The sequence below is a fragment of the Pristis pectinata genome, chromosome 6 (assembly GCF_009764475.1).
Source record: "Pristis pectinata isolate sPriPec2 chromosome 6, sPriPec2.1.pri, whole genome shotgun sequence".
Classification (NCBI taxonomy): domain Eukaryota; kingdom Metazoa; phylum Chordata; class Chondrichthyes; order Rhinopristiformes; family Pristidae; genus Pristis; species Pristis pectinata.
The window spans coordinates 109070930-109090186 of record NC_067410.1 but is presented as its reverse complement, the minus strand read 5'-3'; the positions used below and the strand labels follow the sequence as shown (position 1 = coordinate 109090186).

Genomic DNA, 19257 nt, shown 5'->3' with positions numbered 1-19257 from the left:
TTCAGCACCCTGTTCCTTTTTGTTGTCCCCACTTCCCTTGACCCCTCTTCCCCTGCGAACTACATACAGTTGTACAGCAGAGAAACAGGCCCTTCAGCCACCATGCCTATGCCAACCTTCTCCTTGAAAATATTTAATGATTTGGCTTCCACTGCTTTCTGTGGGAGAGAATTCCACAGGTTCACCACTCTCTGGGAGAAGTTTCTTCTCAACTCAGTTCTACATGGCTTACCCCCTTATCCTTATTCTGTAATCCCTGGTCCTGAACTTCCACCCAATGGGAACATCCTTCCTGCATTCTTGCTGTCCTGTTAGAATTCTGTAGCGTTCTGTGAGCTCCCTCATCCCCTCTCATTCTTCTCTACTCTAGCAAATATAAGGCTAATCAACCAAATCTCTCTTCATATGTCAACCTATTTATAATTTGTTTTTTGTTATATTTTATACCCGATAAATGCTATTCACAACTGAGGTATGACAGGCAGCAATGCAACTTAGACAAGACGTTTACAGTGGTCATTTTATATAATCGTACAGCACAGAAACGAGCCCTTTCAGCCCACCTCGTCCAAGCAGATCATGAGGCCTATCAACGTAAATCTCATTTGCCCACATTAAGCCGGTATCGCTCCCTGCCTTTCCTAACCAAGTGCCTGTCCGAATGCCTTCTAAGGACTGCAATTGTATCTGCCTCTGTGTGAAAATCTTACACTCTCGGATCTCCTCTAAGTTTCTCCCCTCTCACCTTTAAACCTGTGCCCTCTGGTTTTAGACTCCCCTGCCTTGTCAAAAAGACATTGACTATTTTATCTGTGCCCCTCAAAATTTTGCAAATCTTTAAGTTCCTATTCATTGTTGACTTTTCGATATTTTAAGAGATTTGAAAAGGACATTATTATTGAGCTGGGGTACCCGAGTATAAATAAAAAGCAAAAAAAAAGCATTTTTTTTGACAAGAGCAAAGTACCAAAACGTCAGAAGTTTGAAATACAACCAGAGAATGCTCACTGGGTCAGGCAGGACATGAAACATCAGTTTTCTCTCTCCGCAACTGACCCGAGGAGTGTTTCCACCAGTTCCCATTGCATTTGTATAACCTCTTGCACTTCTTTGGAAGGCTCCGAAATGCCTCAGAGTCAATGAAGGGAATGATTGGAGACTTTCAATTCAGTTGGCAACCAAATAAAACTGGTCAAAGTAAATCAGGCCCAATGTTTGTATCAGCATTAGCTACCTTGGAGCTGTTGGAAAGTGCTAACCTCAGAACAAAGAAAGTCACTGTCTTTCCCTGTCAAGCCAGTTTCTTATTATCAAGGATCCCCACCATCTGGATCATGCCCTCTTCATGCTGCTACCATCAGGCAGGAGGTACAGAAGTCCTACACCACCAGGTTCAGGAACAGCTACCTTCCTGCAACCTCAGGTTCTTGACCTGCACAACCCTAACCCTACCCTTGCAACGGAACACTACGGACCTCCTCTTGCACTACCATAGACCTGTCTCTGATTGTGTCTTATTTTTGCACTGTCTTGTTTTTGCAGTCTTTACTCCTCTTTCTCTCTCTTCACTGCCTTGCACAATTTATGTATTTACAATTTACAGTAGTGCAGTGGTTAGCGTGACGCTTTACAGCACCAGCGACCCAGGTTCAATTCGGGCAGCTGTCTGTAAGGAGTTTGTACGTTCTCCCTGTGTCTGCGTGGGTTTCCTCTGGGTGCTCCAGTTTCCTCCCACATTCCAAAGACGTATGGGTTAGGAAGTTGTGGGCATGCTATGTTGGCACCGGAAGCGTGGCGACACTTGTGGGCTGCCACCAGAACACTATGCAAAAAGATGTATTTCACTGTGTGTTTCGATGTACATGTGACTAATAAAGATATCTTATTTTATTTATATTCTGTGTGTTGTCTGAACCTATGGGCCGGTGGTGCTGCTGCAAGCAAGTTTTCATTGTACCTGTACCTCACTGTACTGATGCACATGGCAATAAACTCGACTTGACACTACCCTCCGCGGTGGCTTCAAGAATCTCTCAGCTGTGTTAAGCATTGAGACAGGGTTCTGTAATGTCTTCCCAAGGCTGGGGATTGATTGCATCCACATCCTAAGGAAAAATTTCAACCAGTACTTTTGAAGTGAAGTAACTACTACAGAGCAGGGATACTACACCCAGCAAACTCCCAATGACAAATTAATCGCCTTACATTCGCTTCTCAGCATCTGGTTGTCACTGGCAAGGTCAGCATTTACTGCCCATCCCTAATTGCCCCTGAGAAGGTGTTGATGGCCCACCTTCTTGAATTAATTGGTCACTTCATAGGGCAGTTGAGAGTCACACACAGACCCATCGGAGAAGCATGGCAATTTCCTCCCCTGAAGAGCATCAATAAACCAGATTTCTTTTCAGAACAAAATCTGGGGGATTGCATTCAACTTTGGTTGCTCCACTGCAGGAAGGATGTGAAGGCTTTGGAGAGGGTGCAGAAGAGGTTCACCAGGATGCTGCCTGGATTAGAGGGCACGTGATGTGAGGAGAGGTTGGACAAACTTATGTTGTTTTCTCTGGAGCGGCGGAGGCTGAGGGGAGTCCTGTTTATAAAATTATGATGGGCATAGGGTAGACAGCCAGTATCTCTTCCCAAAGTTAGAAATGTCTAATACTAGAGGGCACGCATTTAAGATGAGGGGGTTAAGTTCAAAGGAGGTGTGCGGGGCAGGTTTTTTACACAGAGAGTGGTGCGTGCCTGGAATGTGCTGCCAAGGGTGGTGGTGGAGGCAGATATAACAGTGGCGTTCAAGAGGCTCTTAGATAGGCACACGGATATGCAGAGAATGAAAGGATATGGACATTGTGAAGGCAGAATGAATTAGTTATCATTAGTTTAACTAGTTCGGCACAACATTGCGGGCTGAAGGGCCCGTTCCTGGGCTGTACTGTTCTGTATTCTGGTTTCTAAAATCCAGCATTACTGATGTGTGGTTATTTTTAATTCGAGATTATTTGATTAGGTGAATTTAGATTCCATATTTGCGTTAGTGGGATTTGAACTCACGTTGTTGGATCATTTGGTTGCTAATCTAACCCCACTGTGTGACCGCAGAATAAAGTGGATCAGAACACCAGAGAGGGGTAGAAAGGGAGTTTTGTTATCAGAAGAGTACTGTAAATGTCCACCTAAAGAGGGCAGCAGGACCTGGGTTCAAAGATACACCTCTAGGTGGCACCTATGCTGAAGGAAGCGTTCCCTCAGTGGGGCATCAGATGTCTTGTGGCTAAACCTTACAGTTCCAACCAGTCAGAGACACAAGAGACTGCAGATGCTGGAGAAATGGACACAAAATGCTGGAGGAACTCAGCAGGTCAGGCAGCATCTATGAAGGGAAATGAACAAGGAAGAGGGCAGAAGCCAGAATAAAAGGGTAGGGGGAGGGGGAGGAGCACGAGCTGTCAGGTAATAGGTGAGGGGGGGAGGTAGGTAAGTGGTGGAGGGGGAGTCACCTATAACCAGACAGCTCGTGCTCCTCTCCCTCCCCCTACCCTTTTATTCTGGCTTCTGCCCTCTTCCTTTCAAGTCCTGATGAAGGCTCTTGGCCCAAAACATCAACTGCTCACTTCTCTGCCTGCCCCACTGAGTTCCTCCAGCATTTTCTGACCAGTCCCCCTTCTTACAGCACTTTTCCATTCAACTGCAGGAGATGCAACACCTCTGCCCCCTTCACCTCTTCTCTACCTACCATCCAGGGGCCCAAACAGCCCTTCAGATGAAGCAGCAGATCACTTGCACTTCTTCCAATATAATGCACTGCGTTCAGTGTTCACAGTGTGGTCACCGCTACACACTGGAGAAACCAAACACAGACTGGGCGATCACTCTGCAGAGCAGCTGCGCTCAATCCACAGGGGTGGCCCTCAGCTTCCCATTCCCTGCCACTTTAATTCTGCATCCCATTCCTTCTTATCAGTCTGTGGCCTCCTGCACTGTTACAATGAGGCCCAACACAAGTTTGAGGAACAGCACCAGCAAGTTCCAGCCTTTTAGACTCAACATCGAATTCAACAATCTCAGGTAACATGTCTTCTCTGTCTGTATCAGAACTGGCCGGTTTTGCTGTAAGTCATCCATCTGCAATATTGGCTCAGTTCTCCTCTCTCTGTTAGCCTGGCCTGACCTAGTTAGCATCCCCTACCGCTCTGAATTTCACAGCTTTTACATTCCTTCCTTTGTGCTGCTTCTCTTTGCGGTCACTAACACATCAATACCAACTTCATCTACAGTTTATCCCCAAAATGGGAACGTGGGGAGAATAGGATTAATGCGGGATAAACATAAATGAGCTTCATGTGTCAGCACAGAATCGGCGGGCCAAAAGACCTGTTTCCATGCTCTGTGATGTTTGCTCCTTTCCCACGGTAACCAATGTTACCATGGCAAAGTTGGTTCTGAATACAAGTTGGTTTCCTAAACTCACCGACATTGGCTGAGGAGGTGGAGGAGGTAGTGATGTTCCAACATGAAACTGCCTTCAGCAAGTGAGGGGAGGCTGGAGAGGGAGATGGAGACTGACAGAGAGACCGAGGGGTGCAGGTGCATAACTCACTGAATGTGGTGATACAGGGAGACAGGGTGTTAAAGGAGACATTTGGCACACTTGCCTTCATCGGTCAGGGCATTAGGAAGGATGTCATTAAGTTGGAAAGGGTGCAGGGAAGATTCGCGAGGATGTTACCAGGACTGGAGGGCTTGAGTTATAAGGAGAGACTGGATAGGTTGGGACTGTTTTTCCTGGAGTGTAGGACGCTGAGGAGTTTATAAAATCATGAGGAGCATAGATAAGGTGAATGATCCTTTTCCCCAGGGTAGGGGAGTCTAAAACTAGCAGACAAAGATTTAAGGTGAGAGGGGAAAGATTTAAAGAGGATCTGAGAGGGAGGTTTTGTCACACAGAGGGTGGAACGATCTGCCAGAGGAGGTGGTAGAGGCAGGTACAATTACAACATTTAAAAGACATTTGGACAGGTACATGGATAGGAAAGGTTTAGAGGGGCTATGGGCCAAAAGCAGGCAAGTGGGATGGGCTTAGATGGCCATCTTGGTCGGCATAGATATGTTGGGCTGAAGGGCCTGTTTCTGTGCTGTATTACTCTATGACTGTATGAGGTGGGCCCCGTTAATGAAAGTCAAGCTCTACTCACGGGGAATGGCTCCAGCCCCTCCTGGATCACAAATCCCTCGATGACGTGGGTCAGGATCTGCGGTTTGACGATGGCCTGGGGTGGCTTGTTGTCCACCCCCGGCAGGTTGCCCGAGGAGGGAGCGGCTCCGCTGGGTTTCAGCTTGGCAGCTGGGATGGTGGGACTCGAGGTGCTGGAGAACTGCAGGGTGTCAGCAGAGGACCTGATGACAGAGGCACTCGCCGAGGTCACGACCGGCGTCCCCGCTCGTTCTGCAAGGCAAGGTGGATGGAGCCATGAAGTCCTCCCTTAATAGGAGCTACATTTATATAGCACTCCTTGGGGGCCTCCCAGCCGTAAAGGCAGCAGGGAATTTGTACACAGTAAGCTCCCACGACCAGTAAAGTGGTTACGGCCAGTTAATCTGTTCCACAAATTTACCTTAGATCAATGACCCTTCATTAGGTGTGCGGAGAGAACTCAGAAAGGGTCACTGATTTGAAACGTTGAGACTGTTTCTCTCTCTCCATAGATGCTGCCTGACCTGCTGTGTGTTTTCAGCATTGGCTTCTCATGTTTCAGACTTCCAACATATGCCTTCTTTTTTTATCCCAACAGGAGAATTCCCCTTCAAAATAGTGCCAAGAGATCCGATTTATCCAGCTGAGGTACAGGCCTCAATTCAAAGTCTTGTCTGAAAGACCGCACCTCCAACAGTGCTGCACTCCCTCAGTGGCAGCCTCAGCTTTGTCTGCGAGTCTCTGCAGTGGGACTCGAACTCACAGCCTTCCAATTGAAGAGGTTGCCCGCTGAGTCTCAGCTGACAGCCATGGGTCAGGATCCCGGTACAATACCCCGGGGAAAAGCTCCCTGTTATCAACCCCAGTTTTTATCCTTGAACTAATAAAAACACATGAGACTGCAGATGCTGGAATCCGAAGCAACAGACAATCTGCTGGAGGAACCCAGTGGGTCGAGCTGCCTCTGTTGCGGGGGGGGGGGGGTGGAGGGGCCAAAGGAACTGTCGACGTTCCCAGTCGAAACCTTGCATCAGAACTGGTGCAATGTTTTGTCCCGAAATGCCAACAATTCCTTCCCTCCCCCAGATGCAGCTCGACCCGCTAAGTTCCTCTGGCAGAATGTTAAAGCAGGTGATCTAGTTAATGTGGGATCTTGCTGTGCTGCTCCTGTATTACTGCAGTGCCTAAAACTGCAAAATCGTAATAAAGCACTTTGTACTTTGTGGGGCTGGGAGCTCCATAGACACACATCGTTCTTTCATGAGGGACAGTTTTTCACTTCCCTATATAAGAATGTAAGAAGTTGGCTGATCCTGTATCTCAACTTCATGTTAGTGCTTCCATACCCTGATTCCCATCCTACTGAACATAGACTTGAATACATTTAGTGACCGAACATCCTCAGCCCCACAGTGTGAAGATAACAGATTTACAACCCTCTGAGTAATCTGAACTCATCTCAGTCCCCTTATCCAATATCACTCCCCTATTTTATCCTGAGCGCCCCTTGTCCACCCACTACAAGGGCTCTGAGTGGTTTAGTTAATCACCAATCAGTGCTAGTTTTGACCCAGACAAAGAGGCAGGATTATGGAAAGCCATGTCATGCTGGGATTTTTAGCCAGTGGGGACAGTAAACTTCCTATTACTCGGGGCAGTACTGAGCCCAGTTTCTAGTGAGCCACTCAGTTGCTTAAGTGTTTCATTTGCCAGGCCGTTTCTTCCCCCGACCGGGTGCCTGACCTTGGCAAACGTCCCCGGCTGTCTGTACATCTCCTTCTACCGCCGAGATGGAGGATTCAGAATGGGAGGTGGGCGGCGAGGCAACCCTGTGCGCTGCGAAGCACTCTTCCTGCTCCTCCCTCATCTCCTGGTCGCAGGTGTCTTCGACTGAGCACACCTAACGGGGGCACAACGGCTCACTGTTAGACGCCAGGGCCCGATGTGGAAAGGTCTAGTCCCCAGTAACACCCAGAACAGGCAGAACCTACTGAACACAGGCCACATTACTACATCCCCAAGGCAATTCTCTCTCCTGTACATGCACATTCTCACATGCAATCCAACTTCTTGACAGGCAAAGAAATGAGGTGCCTGTAAGCAGGTAATATTAACAGGCCTGAGACTACCTTAACCATCATTATACACCTCCCAATGTTGTCGTTATAGTTCTCATTCTCAGTCCCAAGTGACTTACCCTTCATTCACAGATATGACTCTTTGCAGCTTTAGAAAGCTCTGGTCAGGCCACATCTGGAGTATCGTATTCAATTCTGGTCGCCCCATTACAGGAGGGATGTGGAGGCTTTGTGCAGAAGAGGTTCACCAGGATGTTGCCTGGATGAGAGGGTATGAGCTATAAGGGGAAGTTGGACAAAATTGGGTTGTTTCCTCTGGGGTGGCGGAGGCTGAGGCGAGACCTGATAGAAGTTTATAAGACTTCTACCATTAATGGTAGGGCACTAGGAAACGTAATGGTACAGAGGGACCTAGGAGTACAAGTGCAGAGTTCATTGAAAGTGGCATCGCAAGTAGACAGGGTGGTGAAAAAGGCACTTAGCATGCTGGCCTTCATCAGTCAGGGCACTGAGTAAAGGAGTTGGGACATTATGTTGCAGTTGTCTGAGTCGTTGGTGAGGCCGTACATGGAGTAGTGGGTAAGTTTTGGTCACCCTGTTATAGAAAAGACGTGGTTAAACTGGAAAGAGTGCAGGAAAGATTTACGAGGATGTTACCAGGACTAGAGGGCCTGAGTTATAGGGAGATGGCCAGGCTAGGACTTCACTCCTTGGAATGTAGGAGAATGAGGGGCGACCTTATAGAGATTTATAAAATCATGAGGGGCATAGATAAGGTGGATAGTAGCAATCTTTTCCCCAGGGTAGGAGAGTCCAAAACCAGCCGGACATAGATTTAGGGTGAGGGGGGAAAGATTTAAAAGGGACCTGTGGGGCAACTTTTTCATGCAGAGGGTGGTGAGTGTATGGAACGAGCTGCCAGAGGGAGTGGTTGAGGCGGGTACAACAGTATCATTTAAGAAGCACTTGGATCACATGGAGGGGCGGGGCTTTGAGGGATATGGGCTGAATGCAGGAAGTTGGGACTAGCTGGGTGGGCACCGTGGTCAGCACGGGCTGCTTGGGCCGAAGGGCCTGTCTCCATGCTGCACTGATCTATGACTCTCTAAGATTATGAGATGCATGGATACAGTAGACAGCCGGTATCTTTTTCCCAGGGTTGAAATATCTAACACCAGAGGACATGCAAGGTGAGAGGGAGTAAGTTCAAAGGAGATCTGCGGGGGCTTGTTTTTTTAACACAGAGAGTGGTGGGTGCCTGGAATGATCTGCCAGGGATGGTAGTTGAGGCATTTATGAGGCCCTTAGATAGGCACACGAATGTGCAGAGAATGCAGGGATATGGACGTTGAGTAGGTAGAAGGGACTCGTTTAGTTCGGTGTTTAATTACGAGTTTAATTAGTTCTATGTCCTTATGATCCCCTAAAGCCAGTCAGGGCATTGAGCATGTTACAGCTGTATAAAGCTTTAATTAAGCCATATTTGGAGTATTGTGTGCTGTTCTGGTTGCCCCATTACAGGAAAGATGTGGAGGCTTCGGTGAGAGTGCAGAAGAGTTTCACCAGGACGTTGCCTGGATTGGAGGGAATGAGCTATAAGGAGAGGTTGGACAGAGTTTGTTGATTTCTCTGGAGCTTTGGTGACCTGACAGAAGTGTATAAGATTATGAGAGGCAGAGACATTGGAAATTCAATCTTTTTCCCAGGGTAGAAATATCAAATATCAGAGGGCATAGGTTTAAGGTGAGAGGAAGAAAGTTTAAAGGAGATTTGCGAGGCAAGTTACTTTTCCACACAGAGTGTGGCAGGTGCCTGGAACGTGCTGCCAGGAGAGGTGGCGGGAGCAGATACAGCAGCAATGTTTAAGAGGCATTTAGGCAGGCACATGAACAGGCAGGGAATGGATGGATATGGACCATGATGGAGGAATATAGATGGGATTAGTTGTAGTCATAGAGTCATACAGCATGAAAACAGGCCCTTCAGCCCAACTGGTCCATGCCAACCAAGATGCCCATCTAATCTAGTCCCACGTTTGGCCCAGATCCCGCTAAATCTTTCCTATCCATGTTCTTGTCCAACTGTCTTTTAAAAGTTGTTATTGTACTTAACGACAACTAATGTCTAATACTAGAGGGCATGCACTTAAGGTGAGAAGAAGTCAGTTCAAAGGTGATGTGTGGGGCAAGTTTTTGTTTTGCACAGAGAGTGGTGGGTGCCTGGAATGCACTGCCAGGGGTGGTGGTGGAGTCACCGTTACCATACGATAGAGGCACTTAAGGGGCTCTTAGATAGATAGGCACATGGATGTGCAGAGAATGGAGGGATATGGACCAAATGTGTAAGCAGCAAGGATTAGTGTAGTTAGGCATTCAATTACTGGTTTAATTAGTTCGGCACAACATCATGGGCCGAAGGGCCTGTTCCTGTGCTGTACTGTTTTATGTTCTATGACCCCCTCAAGCCAATCAGGCCATAGAGCATTTAAGTCAGGAAGTCATGTTGCAGCTATACAAAGTTTTAGTTCGGTCATTGTTGGAATATTGTGTGCAGTTCTGGTCACCCCATTACAGGAAGGATGTGGAGGTTTGGAGAGGATGCTGCCTGGATTAGAGAGTATTCGTTATAAGGAGAGGTTGAACAAACTTGGGTTCTTTTCTCTGGAGCGGTGGAGGTTGAAAGTGACCTGATAGAAGTTTATAAAATTATGAGAGGCAGAGGTAGGTTAGATGGTCAGTCTATTTCCCGGGGTGGAAATGTCAAATGCTGGAGGCATAGGTTTAAGGTGAGGGGGGGGAAGTTGAAAGGAGATTTGCGAGGCAATTTATTTTTACACAGAGAGCGGTAGGTGCCTGGAATGCACTGCCCTCCCCTTGCAATGCGTTCCAGGCATCTACTAATGCACTACTGTAGAAGCAGATACAATAGCAATGTTTAAGAGGTACATTGGACAGGCAGGGAATGGAGAGAAATAGGCCGTGTGCATGTAGATGGGATTAGTTAGAGTCATAGAGTCATACAGCACAGAAACTGGCCCTTCTGCCCAACTGGTCCATGCCAACCAAAATGCCCATGTAAACTAGACCCATTTGCCCATGTCTGGCCCATATTCCTCCAAACCTTTGCTATCCATGTACGTGTCCAACTGTTTTTCAAAGCTTGCTATTGTACCTGCCTCAACCACTTCCTCTGGATGCTCTTTCCATATATGTACCACCCTCTGTGTAAAATAATTGCCTCTCAAGTTCCCCTCCTACCTTAAATCTATGACCTCCAGTTCTTGATTCCCCAACCCTGGGAAAAAGATTGTGTGTCTTCACATTATCTACGCCCCTTATAAACCTCCATAAGACCACCTCTCTGTCTCCTATGCATTGTGATCGGCACAGCCTTAGTAGGTCGAAGGGCCTGTTCCTGTATGTTGTTGTGCGTATGCGTTACATTAATATGACCCCTTCAGGCAGGGGAAGCCTCACAAGGCAGGCATGGTAGTGTAGCGTTTAGCGTAACGCTGTTACAGTGCCAGCGACCCGGGTTCAATTCCCACTGCTGTCTATAAGGAGTTTGTTTGTTCTCCTCCTGTCTGTGTGGGTTTCCTCCAGGTGCTCTGGTTTCCTCCCACTTTCCAAAGACGTATGGGTTAGGAAGTTGTGGGTATGCTATGTTGGTGCCAGAAGCGTGGCAACACTTGCGGGCTGCCCCCAGAACACTCTACACAAGAGATGCAGTTCACTGTGTGTTTGGATGTACATCTGATTAATAAGGATATCATATTATTTAACCTGTCTTGCAATGGGACAGAAATGACCACGAACTCCTGTTGCAAACAAAAACCTGCTCCATGTCCATGCAAGGCGACGAAGGCTGAACGGATCTTACCAGCGGCACGTCGACTGGCGGCGAGGCGTGGACCTGCAGGTTGACGGCGATGGTCTGAGGCGGAGGGAGGGCCTGGAAGGGCATCTGGATGAGGGCCTGGGCAGCGGGCAGCTGCTCCCTCGAGGGCAGCGCCTGGGCGGGCGACACCATCTCGGGCGCCACCGCCAGGGCGCGGACCGACTGTAAGGGCAGGCGCGGGAGGTGGGCGGGGGCCGGGGGCAGGACCTCCTGGGCGGGGGGGGCGGGCCTGCCGCAGGGGTCCGATCTGGGCCACGGGCGAGCGGTGGGCGTGTGGGGGCGCCAGGGACTGGGGCTGGACAATAATGCTGGGAGGGGGGGCGGGCGAGGCGGGGGGCGAGCGGGGCAGAGCGGGGGACACCACCACCGTGTGCTGCTGGCCCTGGGGGTGGGAGCTGAGCGGCTGGCTGTGGGCCTGGGTGGAGACGCAGTGCGGCGGCTGGGGCGGGGCCGGCGGCTGCCCCTGGGGCGGGAGCGGGGGGCAATGCTGGGGGGGGTCGGCCTCGGAGACCTGGGTCTGCCGGTGGGGAACCTGCTGGTGTTGGATGAGGAGCTGGTGATGGGCTTTGGGCGGGGAATGGTGCTGAGTCAACTGCTGCTGCTTGATGAGCTGGTGCTGTTGCATTGGGGTGTACGGCGCTGCAAAGGCAAACAAACCAACAGTTAGCACGTGGTTAACTCTATCTCTGCTTCCACATTGGAACACGGAACAGCAGAGCAACAGGCCCTTCAGCTCATGGGCAGGCACGGTAGTGCAGCGGTTAGCGTGACGCTATTACAGCGCCAGTAACCCGGGTTCAATTCCCGCCACTGTCTGTAAGGAGTTTGTACATTCTCCCCGTGTCTGCGTGGGTTTCCTCCGGGTGCTCCGGTTTCCTCCCACATTCCAAAGACGTACGGGTTAGGAAGTTGTGGGCATGCTACGCTGGTGCCGGAAGTGTGGCGACACTTGCGGGCTGCCCTCAGAACACTCTACGCAACAAGATGCATTTCACTGTGTGTTTCGATGTACATGTGACTAATAGAGCAATCTTATCTTGTCTTAAAATGTTGTACTGAAGAAAATTCAGCTCTTTGACACCTAACCTTTTCTGAGACACAAGAGATTCTGCAGATGCTGGAATCCGGACCAACACACACATAAAAAGTGCTGGAGGAACTCAGCAGGTCAGGCAGCATCCATGGAGGGAAATAAACAGTTGACATTTCAGGTCGAGACCTTTCATCAGGACTGGAAGGGAAGAGGGCAGAAGCTGGAATAAGGTCAGGGGAGGGGGAGGAGCAAAGGCTGGTAGGTAATAGGTGAGTCCAGGTGAGAGGGGGAAGGTAGTTGGGTGGGGGAGGGGGCAGAGATGTAAGAAGCTGAGACCTTGGGAAAAAGATACTGGCTGTTTAGTATTATAGGTTATAATACTGAAGTTTATAAACTTCTATCAGGTCTCCCCTCAGCCGCCACCCGTCTAGAGATAACAACCTTGGTTTGTCCAACCACTCCTTTAAAGCACATGCCCTCTAATCCAGGCAGCATCCAGGTAAACCTCTTCCGCACCCTCTCCAAAGCCTCCACGTCTTTCCTACAATGAAGTGACCACAATTGAATGCAATACTCCAGATGCAGCCTAACCAGAGTTTTATAAAGCCGCAACATAACTTCCTGACTTTTGAACTCATTGCCTTGACTAATAAAGGCAAACATGCCGTATGCCTTCTTTACCACCTTATCGACTTGTGCAGCCACTTTCAGGGAGCTTTGGACTCGGACCCCAAGATCCCTCTGTACGTCAACGCTGTTAAGAGTCCTGCTGTTAACTGTGTACGTTCCCTTTACATTTGATCTCCCAGAGCGCAACACCTCACACTTGCCTGGATTAAACTCCATCTGCCATATCTGCTGCTTATATCTGCCACTGATCTATATCCCACTGTATCCTTCAGCAAACCTCTACGCTATCCATACGCCACCAATCTTTGTGTCATCTGCAAACCTACTAACCAACACATCCACATTTTCATCCAAGTCATTCATATATATCACAAACAGCAGAGGTCCCAGTACGAATCCCTGAGGAACACCACTAGTCACGGACCTCCAAACAGAATAAGACCCATCAACCACTCCCCTCTGTCTTCTATGGGCAAGCCAATTCTGAATCCAAATGGCCTTATTGTCCAAATCGCTCCAAAGAGAGCAAACCAAACAATAAAATATGACCCTCAGACACCAAGTAGTGCAAACAGCAGAGCTGCTGTCTCAGGCCACCAGAGACCCAGGTTCAATCCTGATCTCTGGTGCTGTCTGCATGTGTGGGGTTTGCACCTACTCCCTGTGACCACATTTCTTCCGGGTGCTCTGGTTCCCTCCCTCGTCCCAAAGATGGGATCAGTGTAGGTGCTTGACGCTGGACACGGTAAGCGGGAGGCTGTGTGACTTTCTGGAAACCGCAGCGTCTGGAGGAAACCCACGTGGTCACAGGGAGAACGTGCAAACTCCATGCATAGACAGCACTGGAGGTCAGGATCGAACCTGGGTCACTGGAGCTGTGAGGCAGCAGCTCTGCTAGCTGCGCCACTGTGACATGGAGGATCGGTCCGAGTGGTGGGGGAGGCTCGACAAGCCAAATGTCCAACTGTGCTCCTGTTTTTCATGCTGTAACACGTTTAAACAGTGAGGTAATGTTGCAGCTCTATAGAACTCTGGTTAGACCACACTTGGAGTATTGTGTTCAGTTCTGGTCGCCTCATTATAGGAAAGATGTGGAAGCTTTAGAGAGGGTGCAGGGGAGATTTACCAGGATGCTGCCTGGATTGGAGAGCATGTCTTATGAGGATAGCTTGAGCGAGCTCGGGCTTTTCTCTTTGGAGAGAAGGAGGATTAGAGGTGACTTGATAGAGCTGTACAAGATGATAAGAGGCACAGATTGAGTGGACAGAGACCTTTTCCCAGTGTGACAATGGCTAACACAAGGGGCCATAATTTTAAGGTGATTGGAGGAAGGTATAAGGGGGATGTCAGGGGTAAGTTTTTTACACAGAGAGTGGTGGGTGCGTGGAACGCACTGCCGGCAGAGGTTGTGGGAGCAGATACATTAGGGACATTTAAGAGACTCTTAGATAGGTACATGCATGATAGAAAAATAGGGGACTATGTGGGAGGGAAGGGATAGATAGATCTTAGAGCAGGGATAAAATGTCGGCACAATATTGTGGGCTGAAGGGCCTGTACTGTGCTGTAATGTTCTATGCTCTAGAAAGACAGGTTGGTAAAAAAAAAACTCATTCAAAGGGTGGTGGTGAATCTCTGCCATGAGGTGTCTGAGCCAAGTTTCCCCTTCCTGCATCCCCCCACCCGCTGCTTACCAGGAGCGATGAGCTGCTGTGTGCTGGCTGGTATCTGCAGCCGGGTTACCGTGGAGACACGCAGCTCGGGGCTGGGTGGAGTCAGGCTCTCTCCCTTCTTGGAGCTCTCGGTGCCCGAGTCGGCGAGGTTGGCCTTGGACGAGACGCCCTGTCCCGCCGCCTTCGTGTGGCTCATTGGGAGTGGCTGGCTCTGGCAGGTGCCTTTCAGCGGGACACTCTGGGCAGACGGAGCAGGCAACGCACCCAGCTGCTGGCTCCGAACCGCTAGATTCTGAACCTAGAACCCAGGAGAGAGAAGACAAAGAACCACAGGGTCAAACTGTTGGACAAAGGAGGCAAAGAGATGGATTCAGGTTACAAAATGGAATTGCTAATCGCTTCCACACACATTACTAGTGTGAGGGTTTTCAATGCAACAAATAAGAAGGAACTAGTTTCTCATTAGATGAAGGATTAAGTTTCATGGCTATTGATATGGAAGCAGACCAAAGGTTTGGAGGATCTGCTTCTACCAACCTTTGAAACTGGAAGCTCCTGTGATCTTGAAGGGCAGTGGATGCAGATTCAATGGGAAGTCACGCCTTCAAGTTACAGAATAATACAGCAGTGAATGAGGTCATTTGTCCCATCGTGCCAGTGCTGGCATTTTAGTGGAGCTATCCAATCAGTTCTATTCCCCTGCTCCTTCCCAATAACCTTGCAATTTTTTCCCCCTTTCCTTAAATTATCCATTCCCTTTTTAAAGTTCCTGTTGAACCTGCATTCCCCATCTCCATGGCAACTGCTCTGCCCAAGACTGCAATAAATTGCAGAGTTGTGAACACAGCCTCATCCATCATGCAAATTAGCCTCCCCTCTGTCTACAATTCCCACTGCCTTGAGAAAGCAGCCAACATAATCAAGGACCCCTCCCACCCCAGTCATTCTCTCTCTTCCCCTCTCCTGTTGGGCAGAAGATACAAAAGTTTGAAAACAAGAACCACCAGCCCAAGGACAGCTTCTATCCTGCTGTTATCAGACTCTGGAACGGACTTCTCATATGATCAAGATGAACTATTGATCTCCCAATCCACCTCGTTGTGCCCTTGCACTTTGTGTCTACCTGTTTCTCTGCAGCTACAACATTATATTCTGCATTCTGTTTTCCTTTCACTACCTTGATGGACTTAAGTACTGTATGGCATGATCAGTCCAAATGGCATATGATCAAGTGTTATTCACTCTATCTTGGTACGCATGACAATATAAATAAGTAAACAAATAAACAGGCATGGTAGTGTAGCGGTTAGCGCGACGCTATTACAGCACCAGCGATCCGGGTTCAATTCCGGCCACTGTCTGTAAGGAGTTCGTACGTTCTCCCCGTGCCTGCGTGGGTTTCCTCCGGGTGCTCCGGTTTCCTCCCACATTCCAAAGACGTACAGGTTAGAAGTTGTGGGCATGCTGTGTTGGTGCCGGAAGCGTGGCGACACTTGCAGGCTGCCCCCAGAACATTCTATGCAAAGATGCATTTCACTGTGTGTTTTGATGTACAAGTGACTAACAAAGATGTCAGATCTTATCTTAAATAAATAGAAACATTTTTTCACATCACCTTTAATAGTCTTTGCATAGCATTTTGCATCTGTACTCTCTTGGTATCAACTTGTTTGTCACCTGAATGTTTTCTCCAATGAAACACAGTCTGGAACCTCTATCAAGTCTCCTGATCATCTTCCTTACCTCAATGTTTGAACTCTCACATAGCTCCACCCTGATCCTATTTTACCCAACTTCTTCTGATTCCCCTTTAGAATCCTGACATCCTTCCCAAGTGATACCCAGAATTGGATCCAGTGATAGAAAATTCATGACACAGGAGGTCATTTGGCCCATTCTATCTGTGCTAGTCAAGAAAAGAGCCTCCCAGCCTGATCCCACCTTCCAGCACTGGGTCTGTCACCCTGCAGGTCACGGTTGTTCAAGTACACACCCAAGTGCTGTTTAAATATGATGATGGCTTCTGCTGGGCTCTATCTACACTTCTCACTGCCTTGGTAAAGCAGCCAGTACAATCAAAGACCCCACCCATCCTGGACATTCCCTCTTCTCCCACCTTCCATTGGGCAGAAGATACAAAAGCCTGAAAGCACGTACCACCAGGCTCATGGACAGCTTCTATCCCGCTGTTATAAGACTATTGAATGGTTCCCTAGTACAGTGGTTTTCAACCTTTTTCATGCTGCAGCCCCCCAGAACATGTCCTTGTTAGATAGTGGATCCCCAAAGCCCACAAAATCAAACAATCGATAATTCATGCATACGACACTTAAATTACTGCACATAGGCCCTATTGAAATAGTGACTATTTCAATCACCTATAATTACCAGCGGTGTCTTTCAGTGTTCAGTTCAATGTGAAGGTTGTGCCTGTTTTGCACTGCAGAGTTTGTCCAACCGTGGTGGTATGTGCGACAAACATATGCGTACATCATCCTCAATATTCAGTCTTGATCTGTATTTGGTTTTCATGGCAGTGACTGCAGAAAAGGCTATTTCGCACAAGTAAGTGGTTGCAAATGGTAACAGAACATTGACGGCTTTGCCGGACAGCAGTGGATACTCCTGGGAACATGCTATCCAGAACGACAACAGTGACATTCGGTTGAACTGCAAGTGCAAACTCCTGTCAGATGACAGTTCAGCCAATTCTTCTTGTTCACGTCCACTTAAATCAGTAAGCAGGCATTCAAACGGATTTCAAATCCAATCAAACATGCTCGTGTCATCGTCGCCGAAATACTCATGGAAATAATGTGACAGTTGTTGAATATGGTTCAAAACGGTGCTTGCAATGGCCTCTGTCTTAGTCTCGTTCACTGTCAGAAAGTCAGCCTGCAACGGAAACATATCATAGACACCTTGCTCGCATCTTCCCTTCCAGATATGGAGTTTTTCCTGGAAGGCATTGATTTTGTCATGCGTTTTCAGAACATTTGAGCCAGGTCCTTGCAATGATAGATTTAAGCTGTTCAAAATGTTGAAAATATCTGCAAGATAAGCTAATCTGGCAACCCATGTCTCATCTGTCTAGAACTGTGCCAATGATCTGTAATGATCATTTAGAAAAATGAGCAGTTCATCTCGCAATTCATATACACGCTGCACAACGCGGCCTCGTGACAGCCATCTGACTTCTGTATGTAGCAACAAATACTTATGCTCGGCTTCCATTTCACGGCATATGTTTTCAAACAAACGATGATTGAGCGGCTTGGCTTTGATAAAGTTAACGATTTTAATGCACGTGGAAAACACATCCGCAAGATTTTCATCCATATCCTTTGCAGCCAAAGGCTCACGGTGAATCATGCAGTGGGTTGCTGGTACATGTGGAGCTACTTCTTTCACTCATGCGACTAGACCCGACTTCCATCCCGTCATTGCGGCAGCACCATCCGTGCATACTCCAATACACTGTGTCCACGCCAATGCTGACTGTACTTAAAAAGTGTCAAGCACATGGAAAAGTTCTTCACCGGTTGTATGCCCTGGGAGCGCCTTCCAAAACAAAAAGTCTTCCAAAGCCTTTCCTTCCCAGCAACATCGAACATAAACCAACAACTGCGCAGCACTGGCAACATCAGTACTTTCATCGAGCTGAATCGCAAATCTGACTTGCTGAAGACGTGCTATCAGCTGGCTCTGTATATCGTCCGCCATATCGCCAATTCTTCTGCTTACTGTGTTATCAGACAGTGGAATGGCTTTCAGTTTTTGACTGGATTCTTTTCCCAGTACAACTTCGCACATATCTACTGCTGCAGGCAGTATAAGCTCTTCTCCAATTGTGTGAGGCTTTCTGGAACTTGCTATTTGTAATGCTACCAAATATGATGCGCGAAGAGCCTTCTCATTTACAGTGGTGCAGGCTGTCATTTCGCTTTTCTGCTTGAGGTACAGCTCCTTTTGCCGCTCAAAATATTCCTTCGGCTGTTGTTAAATGGCGCTTCAATTTCACTGGTTTCATTGTATCATTGGACAGTGTTTGCAGACACACAACACGGAGAGGTTGGTCCACATTTGTCCCCACTGCGATGAAGCCATATGAAATGTATTCTGGATCGTACTTGCGTCGTTTCCTCTTTCGCTCACCCTTATCCCCTTCGTCATCAGAATCTTCCTGTTTCTGATCAGCTTTTCTCTTCAGAAATTTCTCCATACCCAGCAATACACGCTGAACAGTTTAATTACTATTACTGATAAACAAAATTATCAAAACTAATCTAAAATTTACATGCTTGCGCACTTTTCATTTAACAGTGACGTCACTGTAGCGTAAATGCACGGTAAGTAAGCAATATTACTAAGGCACACCAACAACGTCACTCAGTCTCGCTAACGCTACAGTGCACAACAGAATAGTAGTGAGTAGTGAACACTACTGACTACTCTGACTACACAAATCGAATATTAAGCGGCAGCTTACCAGAAGGGAACACCGTCTAAGTCTCTAAGATTGTTGCCTATAACAGATAGAATAGATATGGACGATTTTCTGAATAGTGGAAAACTAGAGCAAGCAAGTAAGCTACGTCTTTGTAACAGGTCGCTTTTCTATTTTTTTCTTGGCTTGCTCGCGGACCCCCTGGCAGCCCGCCACAGACCCCCAGAGGTCCGCGGACCACAGGTTGAAAACCTCTGCCCTAGTACAATAAAATAGACTCTTAACCTCACAATCTACCTCGTTAT

At 48.1% G+C, this 19257-nt stretch overlaps 1 protein-coding gene across 4 annotated transcripts in view; it reads right to left on the bottom strand.

Moving 5' to 3' along the window:
* Positions 1-19257, bottom strand: part of phc3 (polyhomeotic homolog 3 (Drosophila)) — an 87409-nt gene that overhangs the window by 27833 nt on the left and 40319 nt on the right. For all 4 annotated transcript variants that reach the window (XM_052018866.1, XM_052018865.1, XM_052018868.1 and 1 more), the window contains 3 exons: positions 14527-14803; positions 11152-11808; positions 5196-5446 (listed from right to left, as the gene is read on the bottom strand). In XM_052018866.1, the coding sequence (XP_051874826.1) occupies positions 5196-5446; positions 11152-11808; positions 14527-14803 (1185 nt within the window). The remainder of the gene's footprint in view (positions 1-5195; positions 5447-11151; positions 11809-14526; positions 14804-19257) is intronic.